Below are 18,150 nucleotides of genomic sequence, written 5' to 3'. Positions count from 1 at the left end.
TTATAATTTTTTTCTTATGGACTAAGTAGATGGACCATAAGGATTGATTTCAAAGGACATGATATGTAGAGATTTTAAAATAAAAATACAATGAGCTTTTAGATTAAAATAAAATTTACAATCTGTAAAAAGGGTGAGTTCAACAAACAGAATACTTTTGAATTTCCACTTGTTTCTTTGTATGATCACTATGATGATACTAATCATTTTAACTATATGACACACAACTAGGAAATGTAACAGGTTCTCAGAATTATAAGCATATTATAGATATTTCATTCAATATTAATTTTTCTGACAGATAAAGTAGAAAATATACCCTCCTGAGAATGTTAGTTTTTTTTTCTTTTTTACAGAACACAACAATATTATTTTTAAATTAAAATTTAATGGTCCTGCATTGACAATTTTAGCACCTTATCATAGCACCAAGAACCTGTTATTGGTTTTTGTATTTCTTGAGCAAGCAGAAGTCAACAGCCTAGTTATAGTTATAGCAGCTCTAAAAATGGACATTCTACTTATATAGAGAGAGCTATAAGAAAGAAAACAATTAGCCATGTTCTATTTTTGGTATAATTAAACAATGCTTCCAATATTATACCTTTAGAAAGTTCACAGCTGTCGAGTTCCACTCACCCACATATGTACAATATCACAGCAAACTATGCCAGAATAATATTACAATAAGTATCAATAATAAATATTAGTACTTGTTAAGTCAACATCCATGATATCTTATAACCTTCAATCTTTTACTTTAAATAAACTCTTTAAATTTACATGACTGCTGATAAAATTTTCTTCTTTAAAAGAAATAAAATAATTATTAGATTTAAATTATGCCTTAGAAGGAACAATTTGCCACAGGGAAGAAAGGCTTTGGCTATCAGCCAGAGCTTCAATCGCGAGTCCAAGTTCGTTGGAATAGACTGGTGGTCTATCTTGGCTTCCGTCAGAGTAGTGGGCAGCGGTCACACCAGTCACATCTTCCTCTTCAACTTCTACGAATTCTGGCTCCTTTATGGGAACTGTTTCAGCTAAAACGGCCTATGGATATTATGTTAATTAAATATCTTTGATATTGTCTCAATAATTCATATAAACATAAATTTTTTTGAAAGGTTTTTAATTGTTGAAATCTAAAACAATATTTAAATACATGTGAAATAGTGAAAGTAAACTGACATGTAATAAGAGAAACAATTAATTAGTAGTGATCCAATGTCTAAAAGTAATGGTATGAATTTACTCGATTCACACAGAAATTTGCTACCAAAATACAATGTAACTAGTTTTGAATTTTATTTTCAACAAATGAAAAGTTTTAACATAATAATTCCAATGTATTAATGTATGATATTCTCATATCATAAAATAATAAATGTCAAGAGTTTAATGTGAAGTTTTTAAGTTATTATTTTTTTTCACAATGGCGTATTTTCCATATCAAAATATTTTAAGACCATAATAAATGGGAGCCAATAGTTCAAGAGCACTATTTTTTTTGGGAGAAGAGGGGGAAATCGTGATTTTAAATAATAAAAGGACTAACTAATATAAAGTTTTGTTTGTAAAAGTATATTATAAAGAATTATTCTAGCACAAATATGTGATTGTGCAATGAAAATCTTTCAAAATTGACTGTCCCTGATAACAATTTTTCATAATTCTATTAATTGATTACATACATTATATAAAGCTAATTTTTGGTGTGTACCCAGTATCTTCTCATGTTTTCTCATGAGAACTTTTGTGTACCTAACATTATCATAGTAAAAAGTCATCAATTTTGGGTTCTTTTTGTATCATGTTATAAATGTTTCAAAAATGATGATTGCAACATAAATCAACTAAAGCACAATCTCTTAATTGTACATCCACAACAGCATCCCACCTCTATCTCTATCTCTTGCCAGCACCTACTCAACTATTCATTCAGTATGCGTACCTTAAAAAGCAATGTTTTAGTCCAATATTCTATAATTTAGTATTATAGTATCAATAGTTATTCAATACAATTATGATTTTATTATTACTACAAAGAAGGTCTAAAAATACATTATTTTTATATTTATATATTATTATAATTAATAAATGATGATTTCATTTTAAAAAAATAAAATAAATCTACTAGAGAAGGGAAAAATCACCTGATCACTGAGAGAATATTCAACTCCAAACTCAGGGCTAGCAGAGTGAATCTCAAGCATTGAACTTAGTTCCTTGGCAACTTGTTGTAATTTAGAAATTGGATCGATTTTGAATCCTAAAACATAGGCACCACTACCTGGTTTGCTTTCAACTACCAAAGCTGGACCAAACCGAGAATCACGGATTTTGACCTGAAAAGAAAAAATAATGTCTAAGGTACAAACCTACATAAAATCCATATTTATAAGTACAAAAAAATTAACTTACCGATGAAATTTGTAGATATGGAAGAGAAATATTAAAATTTTCATTCATTTCAGCAAACCAAACCAAACGAATACTAGTAACGATGAAAGACCCTAAATTTCCCTTTAAAAAAATTAAAGATTTATATGGAACCCAGATTAAACAAATTAAAAATATAATTTAATATTAAATACATTTTTGATTATTTTAGTAATATTGTACTTGATCACTGGATAAATTCCAAACGCCATCAACCATATCACAGATTTGTTCTAATGGAAGTATAACAAGCTGCTTGTGTCGAACAACAGCCCCACGAAGCTTCAGTTCCCTGTAGGGTTTAGATGAAAGGTAAGCTCTGAAAATTATAATATACCAAAATTACTATATCATAAGAATGGTAATTTATCAAAACTACATATAAACAGAAAAATGCTGACTTGTGAACACCCATAACAGAAGTAAAATGCCGTGTGTTGCCAGAGACTAAATTTGTAAAGATGAATTCAAACCGGGAATTATTGAACTTAGTAAGGAGGTGGAGAGCTTCAGTAGTTCCTCTAAGTTTCTAAGACAATTTAATTTCAAATTTATAAATTTCACAAAATTAAGATTATTAATTTCATGGCTTTTATTTAAAAATTTTTATTGCTACAATTTAACTAATCTAACATGAATTTTATTATGATGTTTTTACTTACTGAATTAACTACTTTTGTAGTAGCTGAGACTATACAATTAAATCCTATTGCTGAAAATAAAAAAAAAAATAATGAAATATAAATTGGAAAATACTATAATATTATTGTACAACTATGATATATGTATTAATATTTTAAAAAATTATATACAGAACGAGAAGGAAAAATGAAATATTGGTTAATTTTTTATTTTTTTAAATTCATATATAACAATGAATGAAGATACAGTAAATATTGAATATAAGGGAATAATGTATTATTCAATAATATGACATAATCTTTTAAAAAAATCAATTATGAACTTTTACAAATTGCAGATCCCAATTATCAGACATGAATTCACACAAGCACATCAGAAAACTTTACTGAGATTTGCTAAGATTGTTCAGCAGTTGGATACTTTTTAACAGAAAAACATTGCAAAGACAATATTTTGGTAAGTTGTGTGAAATACAATAGGAGTTCTTGATCTAGAGGACTCTGTGCAAACTTGGGGAGAGGTGTAAAACCTTGAAATTTTTGAACTTTGTTCATTGTTTTGCTTATAACTTCTGAACTATGTGTTTTTAGTATGTAACACACTGCAACATTCAAGTTTCTAACATTGAGGGATTTTAAGTGCTTTAGACAAATAGTACAAGAAAAAAGAAAAAAAGGCAGTTATTTCACCCCAATTTTGTATTACTTTAATGAAAACTTTGCATAATTACTAGTCAACATTTATGAGTTTGCCAAGTATAAGTAGGGGGAATATAAAATGGCGACTGTTTCAAAAGCTTAAAAAACATTAATTTTTCATTCCGAGCTCTATATCTTAAAAACTACCAACAATACTAGAAAATCTAAAAGAACATTATTTAAAGAAGAGTAAATTTGTTAAAATATGAGCTCTAATAGAGCTACTTACGTCCAATAGTACTCCAGATATAGCTTTTTAAAAAACAACTTTTCTTAAAAATCTACTGAAAGATTAGTAGTTAGTTAATTTATTTAGAGAAATCTATATCTCAGGAACTATGTGACATTTAGGGGTTTATTAGCACTCATATCTAATAGTTTTCAGCTAGAATAATGGACTACAAAGAAGTTTATGACCTTTACCTTCGTAGGAATAGTAGTTTTCATGATATTTACTGAAATAAATTGATTTATAATTGTTCGGACAATAAGTTTGAGTTTTGAAAAACTTTATTTCAGAAACCATAGGGCATACAGATGTCTGTCAGCACTCCAATTAAAGCTAGTTAAGTTAACTATAAAATAGTTCATAACGTTTATCTATGTCGGAGTAGTAGTTTTTATGATACTTGACAAAATCAATTCAGAAACTGTTAATTTCTAGTTGTTCGTATAAAATGTTTGATTTTTGAAAAATATATCTCTGCCATCTCTATATATGTCTGCCAGCACTCAAAATAGAGGAAACTTAACTTACTTTAAAGTAGTTCATGACACGTATCTCTACGATGATAAACGTATCAAACTACTTTATAGCCCAATGAACTAGCTTTAATTTGAGTGCTAACAGACATCTGTACGTCAAATGGTTTTTGAGGTATAGATTTTTCAAAATGAATTCACTAACTACTGATCTTTCAGTATTCTGTACAACATTTTTATGAAATATGCTTTTTGAAAAACTGTATCTCGAGAACTATTGAATGTAAATAGCTCTATTAGGGCTTATAGTTTAGCAAATTTACTCCACTTTAAATGATGTTCTCTTAGATTTTCTATTGTTGTTGGTAGTTTTAAAGAGAAAGAGCTCCGAATGAAAAATTAGTTTTTTTCATCGCTTTGAAACAGCCGCCATTTTTTATTCCCCCTACTTATACTTGACAGACTCATCAATCAATTTTTGACTATTAACTATACATAGTTTTCATTAAAGTAATCAAAAATTGGGGTGAGATAACTGACTTTTTTCTCCTCTTGGGCTCTTGTACTAAAAGATACCCATATTCGATGCCAATCCATCCAGTCATTCTTCAACATTACTAACTTTAATGTGAACATACTGGATATAAAAGGCACATTCCACACCAGGATAGGAATAATAGCCATTACCCTCATAGATACTGTGACCAATGAGACAGTTGTAGCTCACATGAAAGTCATCTCAGCATCTGACCAAATTGATAGAGGTTTAAGTTAGGCAGCGTTACTGACCACTCAATGGAACATTGATAATTATAAAATTGTTCAACATAAATATCAGAATACCATAGAACCAAAAATTTTTAATCTCACAATGAATTTGGTGTCCTCAGTAGGACGAACTGTTCGTCATCCTTATCCTAATATAATTTACAAATAAATATTGAAAGTGAAAGTTAAAGCAAAAAACTTCATTTTTATGCTCTATTATAAAAACACTGTATTTACATTCCTAAAATAAATAAATAGCTAAACAAGCATGTGTGTTATAATGACCGATCTTCTTCCTCATAGCAAATTTTGTAAATAAAATTATATCATTTTACAATCAACTATTAAATGCATTTTTGAGCCCTAATAATCAAACCAATTTCACAAAAAAAAAAATTGCAGTTATGTCATTATTCTTTCAGAGCGGCAATATGTTGTTCTATTAAAATGCCAATGACATTAAAGAAATAATTTTTTATTGCAACTTATTTATTAGTAATTAAAATCATTATATCTATTAGATAAAAATTGAGAAATTACGTGGAGTTTTTTAAATAAAACTTTTTTTGTCGTTTATTACTAACCAGGGGTATCCATCCTATCTAATTAAAATTGATCATAAAAAATAGTTTATCCTAATTAAAAAATATGCTTATTCATTTATTCACCATATACAAAATAATTTTCATTTTAAATCCATCTCAGTAATAAGAAATGGAACCATTGAGAAAGGTTTTTGAACACTTCATTAAAAAAATGTACTTACACAAGCTAATCCTAAAAACAGATAGCGAATGCCATAATATTCTTAAATTAGTCACTATCAACCTCCCTTTATCTCCATTATTGCCTTTCGTATCTTCCACAAAATCAAGCTTGTCAATGATTTTTTCCCCAGCCCTCATGTTGCTTAACCTTTCAATTAGAAAAGTAAAATTAATAAGGCAAACTGTTTTAAAAGGATTTAGAGGTAAAAGTATGATAAAAGAAATAATGGATATTATAAAATAGAAAAAAAAATTACTCAGGTTATTTTAAATATGAAATAAAAAAAATGCATTTTGAATATACATACGTAATGGGAATGTCAAATCGAACTTCTTTATCTTCCCACATATCTGAAACATCTTTCTTCACTTTTCCTTTTCCAGAACTACCTATGATAATGGCCATATTTTCAATAAATCACACAATCTCTTCACTGCCATAGCAACCAAACACAAACTAACTCTGATCAATAAAGGTGTTTCATTTTTAAAAACAATTTGACGAACTATGGGGAACATTTTGTAGCCAAGAGGAATGTAATAATTATTGGATATTTATTAAATTATTTATTTATTCATAAAAAATTATTTTAATTTCATGTAAAATAAGATGTAATTCTCATTAGAAAATTATCTTTCCATTAAAATATTTAAGCTTACAGAAATAAAATAAAAACAAGTTGATAGTGTTTAACATAACATTTAAAAACATATTTTGTACCAGTAAATAAGTAAAATGTTCAACAAATGGAGAATTCCATAAATAAAACATTTATTTACATAGAATACATTTTTACAATCTTTCCATAATCACACTGTAAAAGGAAAAACAATGTGGTATATATACATAGGCATTATTAAATGATAAATCATAAATAAATTAATAAATAATTTACATAAACATCAGAAAGTTACATTACCGAATAGTCAGTACAGTAAAATTTGTACAATATAATGAATTATCTAATTACTTTGTTTTTTTACAAATGATGCATAATCATATAATTATATTTGGTTCTTTTCAATAAATACTCAAGAATTTAATGTTCAATAATACAAATAATTATTTAAATTATAATCCATCACTTCATTATATTTAAAATTTAAAATATATTTACATGTAAGTATTATTATAATTTAAAAATTATGGTATATTCGATAAATTATAACCACACAAAAAAAAAACAGATCAATTTTATGGTTTACATGAAACAGTGTACACTAAATGATCAATATGTGGGGCATAAGATTTTACTTTAACAACTTCATCAACAATAATAAACCATTTTTTATTGTGAATAATTTCTAAAATGTTCAACAAAATGTGAGATAAATGAATAGAAAAAACAAACCACTCCAAATGTTTCCATGCAATAGAAGAGTCAGCTTTGAGTTCTATTTCGAAGTCTGTGTTTCTTGAGAGTATTATTTTTGAAATTTCAATCTTCTCAGTAAGATCACATCCGATTTTTTTTAAAACCATTTTACAAATATCACAATGTTTGTTGGCCGAAATTCGAGAAGTGATATTCTGATGTACGTAGAGAATACCACCAGATGGTAACAATGCTTCACAAGCAGTTTTCCAGAATTTTTCTGAAGATGGAATCAGACCAATATTAACCCTATTAGCAACAAACTTTGGACATACCTAAAAACACACAATCAGGATAGTAAAATCTAGAACAATGTCTTACAAAATCATTTATATAAGAGTCATTTTCAAATAAACTGTCACTTTGCTGTCCTAGGTTTATAGAAGCTCGGCGAAGCGTCTATTTCATTTTTTTTTCAATCCCTCAATCAGAATTTAATACAGATCATATCAGAATACATTTGAACTATTAAATGTTTATAAATAACAAAAAAATAAAAAGAAATTTCTTGTGAAAATTTCGAGCAAATTAATGTCTAAAGTACATTTGGGAAATTTGCACTAAAGATTTTTTCAAAATAGTTGAAATAAAAAAATAATGATAGGGGCTTACCATCAGTATTACTAACAGAACTTACGTAATAAGGCTCAATTATTTTTAGTTTGTTTTGGGATACAAGAGGAAGAATATTTTTCCAGAACGTTTGACCACTTGAATTTAGGTTTGGTTGGCAGGAACACAGCGTAATTCACACATCACAAAATAAAAGGGTTTTTATTTTTGAACCAAGAAAATCTAAAAATCATTCACATTGCTGAACAATGATACAACAAATTTTTATGAGGCCAAAGACTAATTTCCAATAAGTTGTATTTATTTCCAGATTTATAAAGTGACACAATTTATCTGAGAAAGAACCATAGTTAAATTTTTTTTTAATAATACTGATTTCAAAATTAGGAAAGAAATTATAAATCAATTTTATGATTTGAGTTATTAAAAGTACTATGGAAATATTTAACACACACTCATAAAAACACAAAAATGAAACTAGTAATTAGTACCTTCCTGTTGTCTCCTTCCTTTATTATACATTTATCCTCAACTTTGTTAAGACGGAGATTTCTCCTAGAACAAAATCAAAACTTGTTAAGAATCACAAAATCACTGTGACATACATCAATAAAGAATTCATGCATTAATCACAATAAAATAAATAAAGTAAGAAAATTTAATAACAACACCCTCAACATAATTAATCCTCAATCATAAACTAATGATGCCAATTCAATTTAACTTTGCATTTTAATCTATAGATGAGCATGGAATGGAATCAAAATATCAAGGGAAAGAGTAAAATGAAAATTAGGGGGAAAACAAACCTCAATGAGTCAACTGCATCAGGATTCCATTCACAGGCATGTACTAATTTAGCATTAGCATGAACTAAGAATGGTAATGTAAAATATCCAATACCAGCAAAAAGATCAACGATAACTTCATTATCACACTTTAACGTAGCAATTCTATGACGTTCAGTAACATTACCAGCAGAAAACATAGTTTTTTCAACATTCCAAGAGTACCTGTGGCATATCAAATATCAAAGCTTATCAGTCTATAACTCCCAAAAAAGTTCTAATAGTAAAAATTAAAATTAAAATATTACCTAATCTTGTTGTCAAGATACATAATAACAGGGGAACTACCATATACTAAACAAGCTTGAGGAGTCCGAAATGAGTCATTCTGAATTCTGCCTTTGATTGCAATACTGTGTGCTTTAAGACTTTTACAAATAACTTGCCAAATTCCAGGTCCTGTAGGAAGGGGAAAAAAAAAGTTGATGGCATATCTAACTGAACCAATTCATCTGAAGCTTCAACAATTCATAATTTCTGTGGCAATAAATAAAAATTTGAACATTACCTGCTTCTAGCCAAATGTGACTCATAAATGATGGAAATGAAAATACTAAAAATCCATTATAGTTTTCCCAAGATGAGGGCAATTCATTCACTAAATACTCATACCACTTGTTATCATTTTTCATATAATTTGTAATTTCATCATGGAGTTTAGATTTGACAGAATTAAGTTTTGTCATTGCTGAACTGGTCAAATATTTAATTTAAATACAGTGAATAAACCAAAAATTTAGTTAGTTGAATTGCACAGGTAAAATATTAACACGGAAAATCAGTGATCTAGGATACCATAGTACAAATTATCAAAATTAGAGTGAGATAGACTTCGAACTTAAGATTCAAATTTGCCCAGCCATTGACTGTGTCGTTCTATAATGTTCTGATAGATATTTAAAAAAAAAGAAAGAGCTAACATTTTTATTAACTACAAGCTGCTCATGAAATCTAGAAATTCTTAGTTCTCTATGAATTTTGAAACATTAGTATTTATAGAAGCTAATAATTTTAATGTTATCACAACAATCTGTTGCCTACAAAATAAATAATTTGAGATGTACAAAACTGTTCCTTTTCGGGAACCGTAAGTTCTAGACGGTCCTTTTTGGTATTCTTCCCTTTTCATTTTATTTTACTCCATTTTAAAGAATGTTTTGTTTAATTAACTGAAGCTTGAAAGCTCTATTAAGTAACTGATAAGTAAGAGAATGCTAGACTACTACTCCAATCACTTTCATTGGCAAAAAAGTAAATGTGGGAAAAATTTAATCTCATTATCTATTAAAATAGCTAATGAATTATATATAAATACGATTAAAAATAAATACAGCTATTGTTTTGGACCTGGTATTGGTATAAGTATTGGACAACCTTAAAATATTTATAAACTTAAAAACCTTAAACAATATTTTGTTCTATATTTTAACTAAAGTATTGGAGCTAATTGCAAATTAAAAGTGTTAAATACAAGATCATTGATTATATTTAAATTTCTATAGAAAAAATAGTCCAATATTAGCAATAACATTGTTAAATTATTCAAGTTAACAATTAAATTCAAAGATAAATTTTTAAAAATTGTTGGAACAGTCATGGAAAATAACTAGGTATTTTTTAAGAAACAAAAATAAAAACGAATCCATATTCTCTATGTATAAGCCCCTTATGTAAACGGTTTTGAAAATAACACACGAATTAGGCACGGGCTGAATCCTTCCTCCAAGCAGTCCAAATATGGCTTTGAACCTATTATGGTCTGGTGCTGAAAAATAATACAAAGATGGCATTGCTGAAAAAAAAGAGTAAGCATCTGTTTCTATATGTGGACTAGATATCATAACAATAGGGGGATATGGAAGAACGGGTTCTGTAGTGTAGCTTTGAAGTCAAAAGGCACACGTAGTTGCTATTTTGAGGTAAGTTCCCATGTTTCTTATGAATGATATATTTGAGCTATCTAGGAACCTGTTGATGATTTCGATAGCTAATATTCTCTACTTTCAGAGCAGAGCGTGTGGATGGGTTGCTTGGCTTGGCTAGTACGAGCTCGCAAATCCGTCAGTTTGTTGCCGATCTGTCTTGAGTAGTGATTGGACACGGAGCAGTTTAGAGGCAGAATGGTTACGAGAGTTGATAGAAGTTTTGAGCTGGGAAATACGGATTTTAATTTTGCCAATGTAAGAAGAATCACAACTAGGGATAAAAAAATAGGGAATACTGTAAACTACATTGAAAGTTGGTCAGTTGTGATCTGCAGTCGAAGAGGCTTCCAATTATTTTCTGTTTCGGTGTAATTTCGAATAGTTTTTCTATTCCTGTTAGCCCTGGTTCTTCTCTTTTTCAGAGATATTACCTGTGGAACATTTATTTTTAACCTTATTTTAATGTTTTTAGTTTAAAAGTTACTTTGTCTGTGGTCCTAATAAAGCTAATATAATAATGGTGTTTCCTTTTTCTGTTCTACTCCTTCATTTTTTTAGCTTTTGTTTTCATGAATGATGTCTACATGTCTTCTCCTGATAGGACACTGGCAAAAAATATATTTTTAAATTTCTTCTGGCCAAATCTATTTCTCAGTTAGAAGTGGTATGTAAGAGGATTTGTCAGTCTACAGCAGATCTTGATACCATCCTAGATAATAGAGGTATAATTGGATACCCTAAATTATTAAGGAGTTGTCAAGAATTAGAACAATGGTTAACAAGTGGGATACCCAATTATTGAAAACCACATCCTCCAGTTATTGACACCTCCCTGTCAAATACTGAAACCACTCATTATTATTAAAAATCTGGATTAACATTGCATTAATATTTAAACAAAAGATTAAAAGAGCATTGTATACAAAAATTAAATGGTATTCCCAATTATTGACAGTGTTTTCAATAACTGGAAAAAAAGTTTTTTTTTATTCACATACTCATTTCTAATAAATTTAATTATACCAGCCAAATCACAAAATAAATGATTATTCTAAGACATTACCAATTGAAAATATAAGTTTGTAATTCACAAAAAGACAACTCACCTCCTTAAGCTGAAAAGATAAAGACTGATGCAGGTAGTGTCTCTTTTTCCCTTTTTTCTGTCACTGGCAACTTTATTTTGGGGGTAATGGTTGATCAGCTAAAGGAGGGTTCAACTTATGCCAAGGCCAGGTTTGAAATTTGGGGGCGCCAAACTCTTTATATTTAAAAACAAAGGTTGACCTGTTGATAAATTGCACATTGCTAATAACTGGTGCACTTACCCTAAATTTGTCTGTAAAGTTTAAATCATTTAATTTTTTTATGCCAAGGGGATCTATGATCCCTCACATTTCTCTCTGGATTGAGAAATGTAAAATGTTAAGGAGCTCTTATGAGATTCATTAAAACTGTTGATCTAGGACAGTTTTCTTATTAGAATTGAGTAATTTGATCTGTACTGTCTCATTATGGACTTATCTGATATTTAGAACTTTTCAGATTTTCCTGGATATATGGGGCCATATCTCCTAAATTCATTATCTAATGTATGGGTTTTTCTTGAAATCATCAATATATCAAAAATATATTTAAGAATTTGGCCCATGAATTGGCAACGCGATAATAACTAAATATAAATATAGCGATAAATAAATATTCTGTTCAAATTTAACATAGCACTGTATTATAATATTTAGTTTCTAAGCTTGTATATACCATTTTAATTGGCCTCTATTGACCTTTACAGTCTAAGACTTGTCTGTTTTAAATATTTAAAGCAGCATCTATTTACTTGAGAATACAGATCTAGATTGCTGAATTTCATCTTCTTTTATCTATTAAAATAACCTTAGGAGTAGCATAAAATAAACCAGAACTACTTTTATAATTAAATTCCTTTCAGTGATCAGTAATAACAATTACTACAAATGAACAGAACAGTACATTCATTTAGTTAGAGGTTTCTCGCCAGTGAATCTGATTTTTGTATACTAGCAGGTGGGCAGGAGCAAGGTAGTTCATTAAGGCACTGAATTGCTATCTCCTTGGCTTGCATTAGAATCAGGCTGAGGCAGATAATTATTTATTCTGTTACTTTAGCCCTGAGATTTGAAAGCCATCCTACTGCACAACACATATGCCTCTATGAAGTTGGTGCCCTCAACTGGGGCGGAAACCTGGCAGTTATGTGATCATAAATTAATCACCTCCTTATTCAACTATTACTAAAGAAACAGTACTTCCTTACCAACTACTGGACCTCTTACCCTTCCAGGGTTGTATCAGTACAGGTTGCATTAGGGATTCCCACCAAAGTGTAGATTTGATTGTGCTCATTAGTCTGAATTTTTTTTTAATCCACTTTTAGCAAATGACAGCATAAAAGGACCATTAATAACTTAGGGCTCATAGGCAGTCATTTTGTAGATATAGTGACTAATGATTAATTAATTAATACATAAATAATGTGTTCTTTAATATCATGGTAAAGATTGTGGTAAAATATAAATACTGGTTTCATATAAATTAAGCTTGTTTTGATGTGTTGAGAATCTTTTTATTCAAATCCTATCTTATTGCTAATAGAAGATTAACAGCATGAGAACTACTCTTACAATTATTTTATTCAGATTTCTCTGTTGTTTAGCTTGCTATTAAATTGAAAACATAATAAAGTAAGCAATAAAATTCTGATCTCATATAACATGGTTGAAACTGTTAGATCAGGATTTTCAAATGAAGGTGTACTAATATTCACCATGAGATAAGTTGATATCAAGTTGTAGTTTATATAGCCCATAATATTTTTCAAGATATTTTATCATTTGCAAAAGTAAATTATTCTATAAAATAACTATTGCTTAATAAAATAAAATATATCAAGGCCAATGAAATTGGAAAACTCAATTTGTACAAAATTTTTATTTTTCCTCGTATATCACAACACACGTATCACTCAAAATATTTGTACACTTGGAAATGATACAATGACATAAAAATTGATTTAGATAATACACAGTACTAAAATAATATCAATTTCATACATCAGCACATCATTTCTCACACAACTTAATTTATTTTCATTTAAAAAAAAACAAACAATAAATATAATTGATAACAAAAATTTCTCTAACACTAATAGTAAGAGGAAACCGTGGAATGGATTTTTTTTTTTTAATTATTATTTCAATAAATAAGAATTTCCTCTAACTGGGTTTTATACAGAGTAACAACATTGCAGTAATTACTTCAAAATATAGAAATATAAATACTGCTGTTTTCTCAATAATTTAAGTCTTGTTAAACAAAATGAATTATGAAGCTAAAGCAGTCTTATAGTTCATCCTTAACATCTTCTTCAGCTCCTCCTGGGGGAGGTGCTCCACCTTGGTAAAGTTTCGTGATGATGGGCTTAACTACTTCTTCAAGCTCTTTTTTCTGTTGCTGGAAGGATTCACTATCAGCATCTTGGTTTTCTTCTAACCACTTGATCTTTTCATCAATAGCTGCTTCCATCTTAGTCTTGTCATCATCGGAGACCTAAAATTAAATTATTGTATAAGACTTTTGAAAGATCTAATTGTAATAAGTTCAAAATTATTTCTTCATATATTCGTACAATGTAAATAACAACATAAAGGAAGCAATAAGTTAAAAAAGAAATTTGGTTTATACAGTGTTGTGATGAGTTAACGATAGTAAAAAATAAAAATTGTGAAAGATAAAAATTATTAATGAATGCTATGATAAAAAATAGGTTTATAAATAGAATGTTATAAACCGTATCAAATTGACTTGGGCATAATAGTCTGCAAATATTAATAAATCAATGTGATAATAAAATTAAGTTGTCCTTGATAATGACCAAAACAAAAAGTTTATATGTTCAAATAATTAAGGTTGAGACTATTTGGATAATTTTTCTTATTATTAATAAAGAAATTTAGTTTTTTAAAACTAACCTTTGCTCCAAGTTTGTCTTTGTCAGAAAGCTGATTCTTTAGAGAATAAGCATACGATTCAAGTTCATTCCTAGCTTCAACCCTCTCCTTCAGTTTTTTGTCATCATCAGCAAACTTCTCAGCATCTTTAATCATCCTTTCAATATCTTCTGGAGTCAACCTATTCTGGTCATTTGTGATAACAATCTTTTCCCTATTACCAGTTCCCTTATCTTCAGCGGATACCTGAATTCATTAATATAAGTGAATTAACAAAAAAGTAATTTTAAAAATTAAATACAATTTTTTAAAGAGTAACTGAAGTAGTGAGAGGTTGTTAAAATCCACATAATGGTTGAGAGTGCAGTCGAAAATTAAACCCATAGTAAAGAATATTGACAGTATTATGCATGGCTACATTTTGGTGAAAGCTTACAACATACACTAGGTAATAAAATAAATAATCATTACTCAGTGTTATATTTCTAACCACATTACCAACCATCAACTTTACTTTTTACATTAAAATCTCTTTACTTTACTTTTTATATTAAAATGTATAAGGTCTTTTGATCGCTGTTTTAATAAACAAATATATTCACAATTTTGTCCATGAAATAGAATAGGAAAATCATTTATCATGTAACAAATTTTGGTAAAAGACAGGAAACAATTGAAAATTGTAAATGAAAAAATGTAATAAAAATAAGCCAAGAGACCAACCTGGAGGATACCATTAGCATCAATTTCAAATGTAACTTCAATCTGAGGTATTCCACGAGGAGCAGGAGGTATTCCAGTAAGGTCAAATTTACCAAGAAGATGATTGTCTTTTGTCATTGGCCTTTCTCCTTCATAAACCTACAAAATCAATATCATATAAAATAAACTATAATAGAGAAGTAAAAAAAAAAATGAATATATTCTTCATCATTCAAACAACAATAATCACCTGAATGGTAACTGTGTGCTGATTATCGGAAGCAGTTGAGAAAATTTGAGATTTCTTTGTGGGAATTACAGTATTTCTTGGAATAAGTTTTGTCATGACACCACCAACTGTTTCAATACCAAGGGTTAGAGGGTTGACATCAAGAAGTACTATGGAGTCAGTGTCCTGTTCACCAGATAAGACACCAGCTTGAACTGCTGCACCATAAGCAACCTAAAAAATGATTTAAAACAATAAGCAACATGTCAGAACATAAAACACTAAAAATTAATAAACAATTGTTAATTGTTTTTTAAAATTATTTATTTATTATACCAGTTAATAGCAAACAATAGAAGTCCAGCAGAATCACAAAACCAAGACTAATAGAAAATTGCAAAGGTAGGAATAGTTATACCAAAACGGTAATAGTTTATCTCTGATTGGGCAGCATTCTTCACAGGCTACTCTGTGACTTTGGCACTCAATCATAAAAAAATTGAGAACAGTTGATTTGGAGAAAAGTCGTCGACGAATGAATTTATTGATGTTACTCAACTTTCAGATTCTAACTATCTTAAAAAGTAAAACCTCTAATTTTGAGAGGGAATACATTTTTTTTCTTGTTTGATTACAAAAGTTCATTATTAAAAATTATAAATAAAAAAACAATGTTTCAAAATTTCGAAGACAGATTAAAAACAGAAAAAACTCCAAAGACATTGATTTATGTCACATGATGCTTGAAAAACTAACAGATACCGTTACAAATTAGGGACTCCAGAATAAGCTTTATATTTAAATTGATCTTGAAGTCACAAAATAGTTTAATATTTACTCATTTATCAATACCTCAATGATTTCTGTGAGAAAATTATAAATTAAACTAAATTTGCTTCTAGTTATCTGCCCAAAATATTAATATTTTTTAATAACTGTAGAACTATTACTTACAGCTTCATCAGGATTGATGCCTCTTGATGGTTCCTTTCCATTGAAAAATTCTTTGACAAGCTGCTGGACTTTAGGGATTCTCGTGCTTCCACCAACAAGAACAATTTCATCAACATCTTTTTTGTTCATATCAGCATCCTCTAAAACTTTCTGTACGGGTTTCATAGTAGATCTGAACAAGTCCATATTCAATTCCTCGAACTTAGCCCTGGTGAGGGATTCAGAGAAATCTTCACCATCAAAGAAACTTTCAATTTCAATCCTGACTTGATGGCTGGAAGACAATGCTCTCTTTGCCTTTTCTACTTCACGCCTCAGTTTTTGAACAGCTCTGTTATCTTTACGAATATCTTTGCCCTTCTTCTTCTTATATAATTTAATGAAGTGATCCATAACCCGCTGATCAAAATCTTCACCGCCAAGATGGGTATCACCATTGGTTGAAACAACCTGGGCAAAAAATTTGAATTAATAAATTCTTTATATCCTAATCAATAGAAATATAAAAGAAAAAAAAGAAGATAAAATTACCTCAAATACACCATTATCAATAGTAAGTAGGGAGACATCGAAGGTACCACCACCCAGATCAAAAACTAAAACATTCTTTTCACCCTCTTTCTTATCTAATCCATAAGCAATAGCAGCAGCAGTTGGCTCATTGATTATTCTCATAACATTAAGGCCAGAAATAGTACCTGCATCTTTAGTTGCCTGGCGCTGAGCATCATTGAAGTAAGCAGGAACAGTAACAACTGCATGTGTAACCTGTAAGATTAGTGGATATAAGCTAACTGCTTTTAGGAAAAACTATTAATATAAATATAAATAATATATATATACTCTATAAATAAACTTTAATTGTTATAATGGTTAACAAAACAAATGTCTCGTGAAGTAGGCATATCCAATTCACAATAATCAATAATATTTTTCGAAATTGGATCTATTAGAATTTTTAGATTACCACACCCAGTGACTAACCAACTCACTTATCACTAATCAATGTGTTACTGCTAAAATTCATACAGTGTCAGAAGCTTAGTACTTTGTAAGGAAGTACTGTTACTTAAACAACGGTTGTAGGAGGTGATTTATTCAAGATCACACTTGACCGCCAGATTTTCCCCCAATTAAGGCTACCCCTTAGAAGTGCTTCCAAACCTATATCTAGCACAGCTTTAGAAACAGAATAAATAATTGTCTGCCAAAGCTGGATTGGAACCCAGCTACAAAATTAGTAGCTCAGCACCCTACTAACATCACCAATAAGTATACTAAAATATATGAATTGTAAACAAGTAAAAAGAAAAAAATGGAGGAATATAACACATGGGTGAAATACGCTGTGTTAGCTAATTAATAAAAATGTTTAGTGAGTTCAGAGGTTTAATGCTGATACCAGCAATATTTTTTCCTAAAATATCTTTCCTCACTGAACTCCACGAAAACCCGAATATGCAAAATCCTCCCATCTACCCTGCAGCGAACCCCTTGGACAGAGTTCAATACCAATAAACTTTTCAGTCTTTCATTTCTTA

The 18,150-nt window shown here is 29.3% G+C and overlaps 3 protein-coding genes across 5 annotated transcripts; all 3 read right to left on the bottom strand.

The window, feature by feature from the left end:
- Nucleotides 1-3: 3 nt before the first annotated feature.
- Nucleotides 4-6,475, bottom strand: BBS5 (Bardet-Biedl syndrome 5 protein). 2 transcript variants are annotated; one of them, XM_014425938.3, is made up of 8 exons: nt 6,325-6,475; nt 6,016-6,164; nt 3,102-3,151; nt 2,841-2,968; nt 2,623-2,758; nt 2,422-2,523; nt 2,154-2,345; nt 4-1,050 (listed from the first exon to the last, which is right to left on the bottom strand). In XM_014425938.3, the coding sequence occupies exons 1-8, from the start codon at nt 6,420-6,422 to the stop codon at nt 841-843; spliced, it is 1,065 nt and encodes a 354-aa protein (XP_014281424.1). In that variant the 5' UTR covers nt 6,423-6,475; the 3' UTR covers nt 4-840. The 2 variants fall into 2 exon arrangements, with proteins under 2 accessions (XP_014281424.1, XP_066906597.1); XM_067050496.1 differs by lacking the exon at nt 6,016-6,164 and having other exon boundaries at nt 6,325-6,454.
- Nucleotides 6,476-6,667: 192 nt separating this feature from the next.
- On the bottom strand, nt 6,668-9,677 carry LOC106684077 (tRNA wybutosine-synthesizing protein 2 homolog). 2 transcript variants are annotated; one of them, XM_014425937.2, is made up of 5 exons: nt 9,322-9,677; nt 9,062-9,212; nt 8,775-8,978; nt 8,457-8,520; nt 6,668-7,667 (listed from the first exon to the last, which is right to left on the bottom strand). In XM_014425937.2, the coding sequence occupies exons 1-5, from the start codon at nt 9,497-9,499 to the stop codon at nt 7,212-7,214; spliced, it is 1,053 nt and encodes a 350-aa protein (XP_014281423.1). In that variant the 5' UTR covers nt 9,500-9,677; the 3' UTR covers nt 6,668-7,211. The 2 variants fall into 2 exon arrangements, with proteins under 2 accessions (XP_014281423.1, XP_024215210.1); XM_024359442.2 differs by lacking the exon at nt 6,668-7,667 and adding an exon at nt 8,004-8,187.
- Nucleotides 9,678-13,686: 4,009 nt separating this feature from the next.
- Hsc70-3 (heat shock protein 70 cognate 3) lies at nt 13,687-17,377 on the bottom strand (the record flags this gene model as incomplete). The annotated part of the gene is given in 6 exon segments (XM_067050492.1): nt 13,687-14,323; nt 14,746-14,970; nt 15,448-15,585; nt 15,677-15,889; nt 16,610-17,059; nt 17,141-17,377. Coding segments are annotated over 6 exon segments (1,470 nt in total), but the record flags the coding sequence as incomplete, so codon positions are not given.
- Between the last annotated feature and the right edge of the window lie 773 nt (nt 17,378-18,150).

This window comes from Halyomorpha halys, unplaced genomic scaffold, assembly GCF_000696795.3.
Source record: "Halyomorpha halys isolate HHAL.00 unplaced genomic scaffold, Hhal_1.1 Scaffold541.1, whole genome shotgun sequence".
NCBI classification, from domain to species: domain Eukaryota; kingdom Metazoa; phylum Arthropoda; class Insecta; order Hemiptera; family Pentatomidae; genus Halyomorpha; species Halyomorpha halys.
This window is presented reverse-complemented; position numbering and strand designations above follow the sequence as displayed.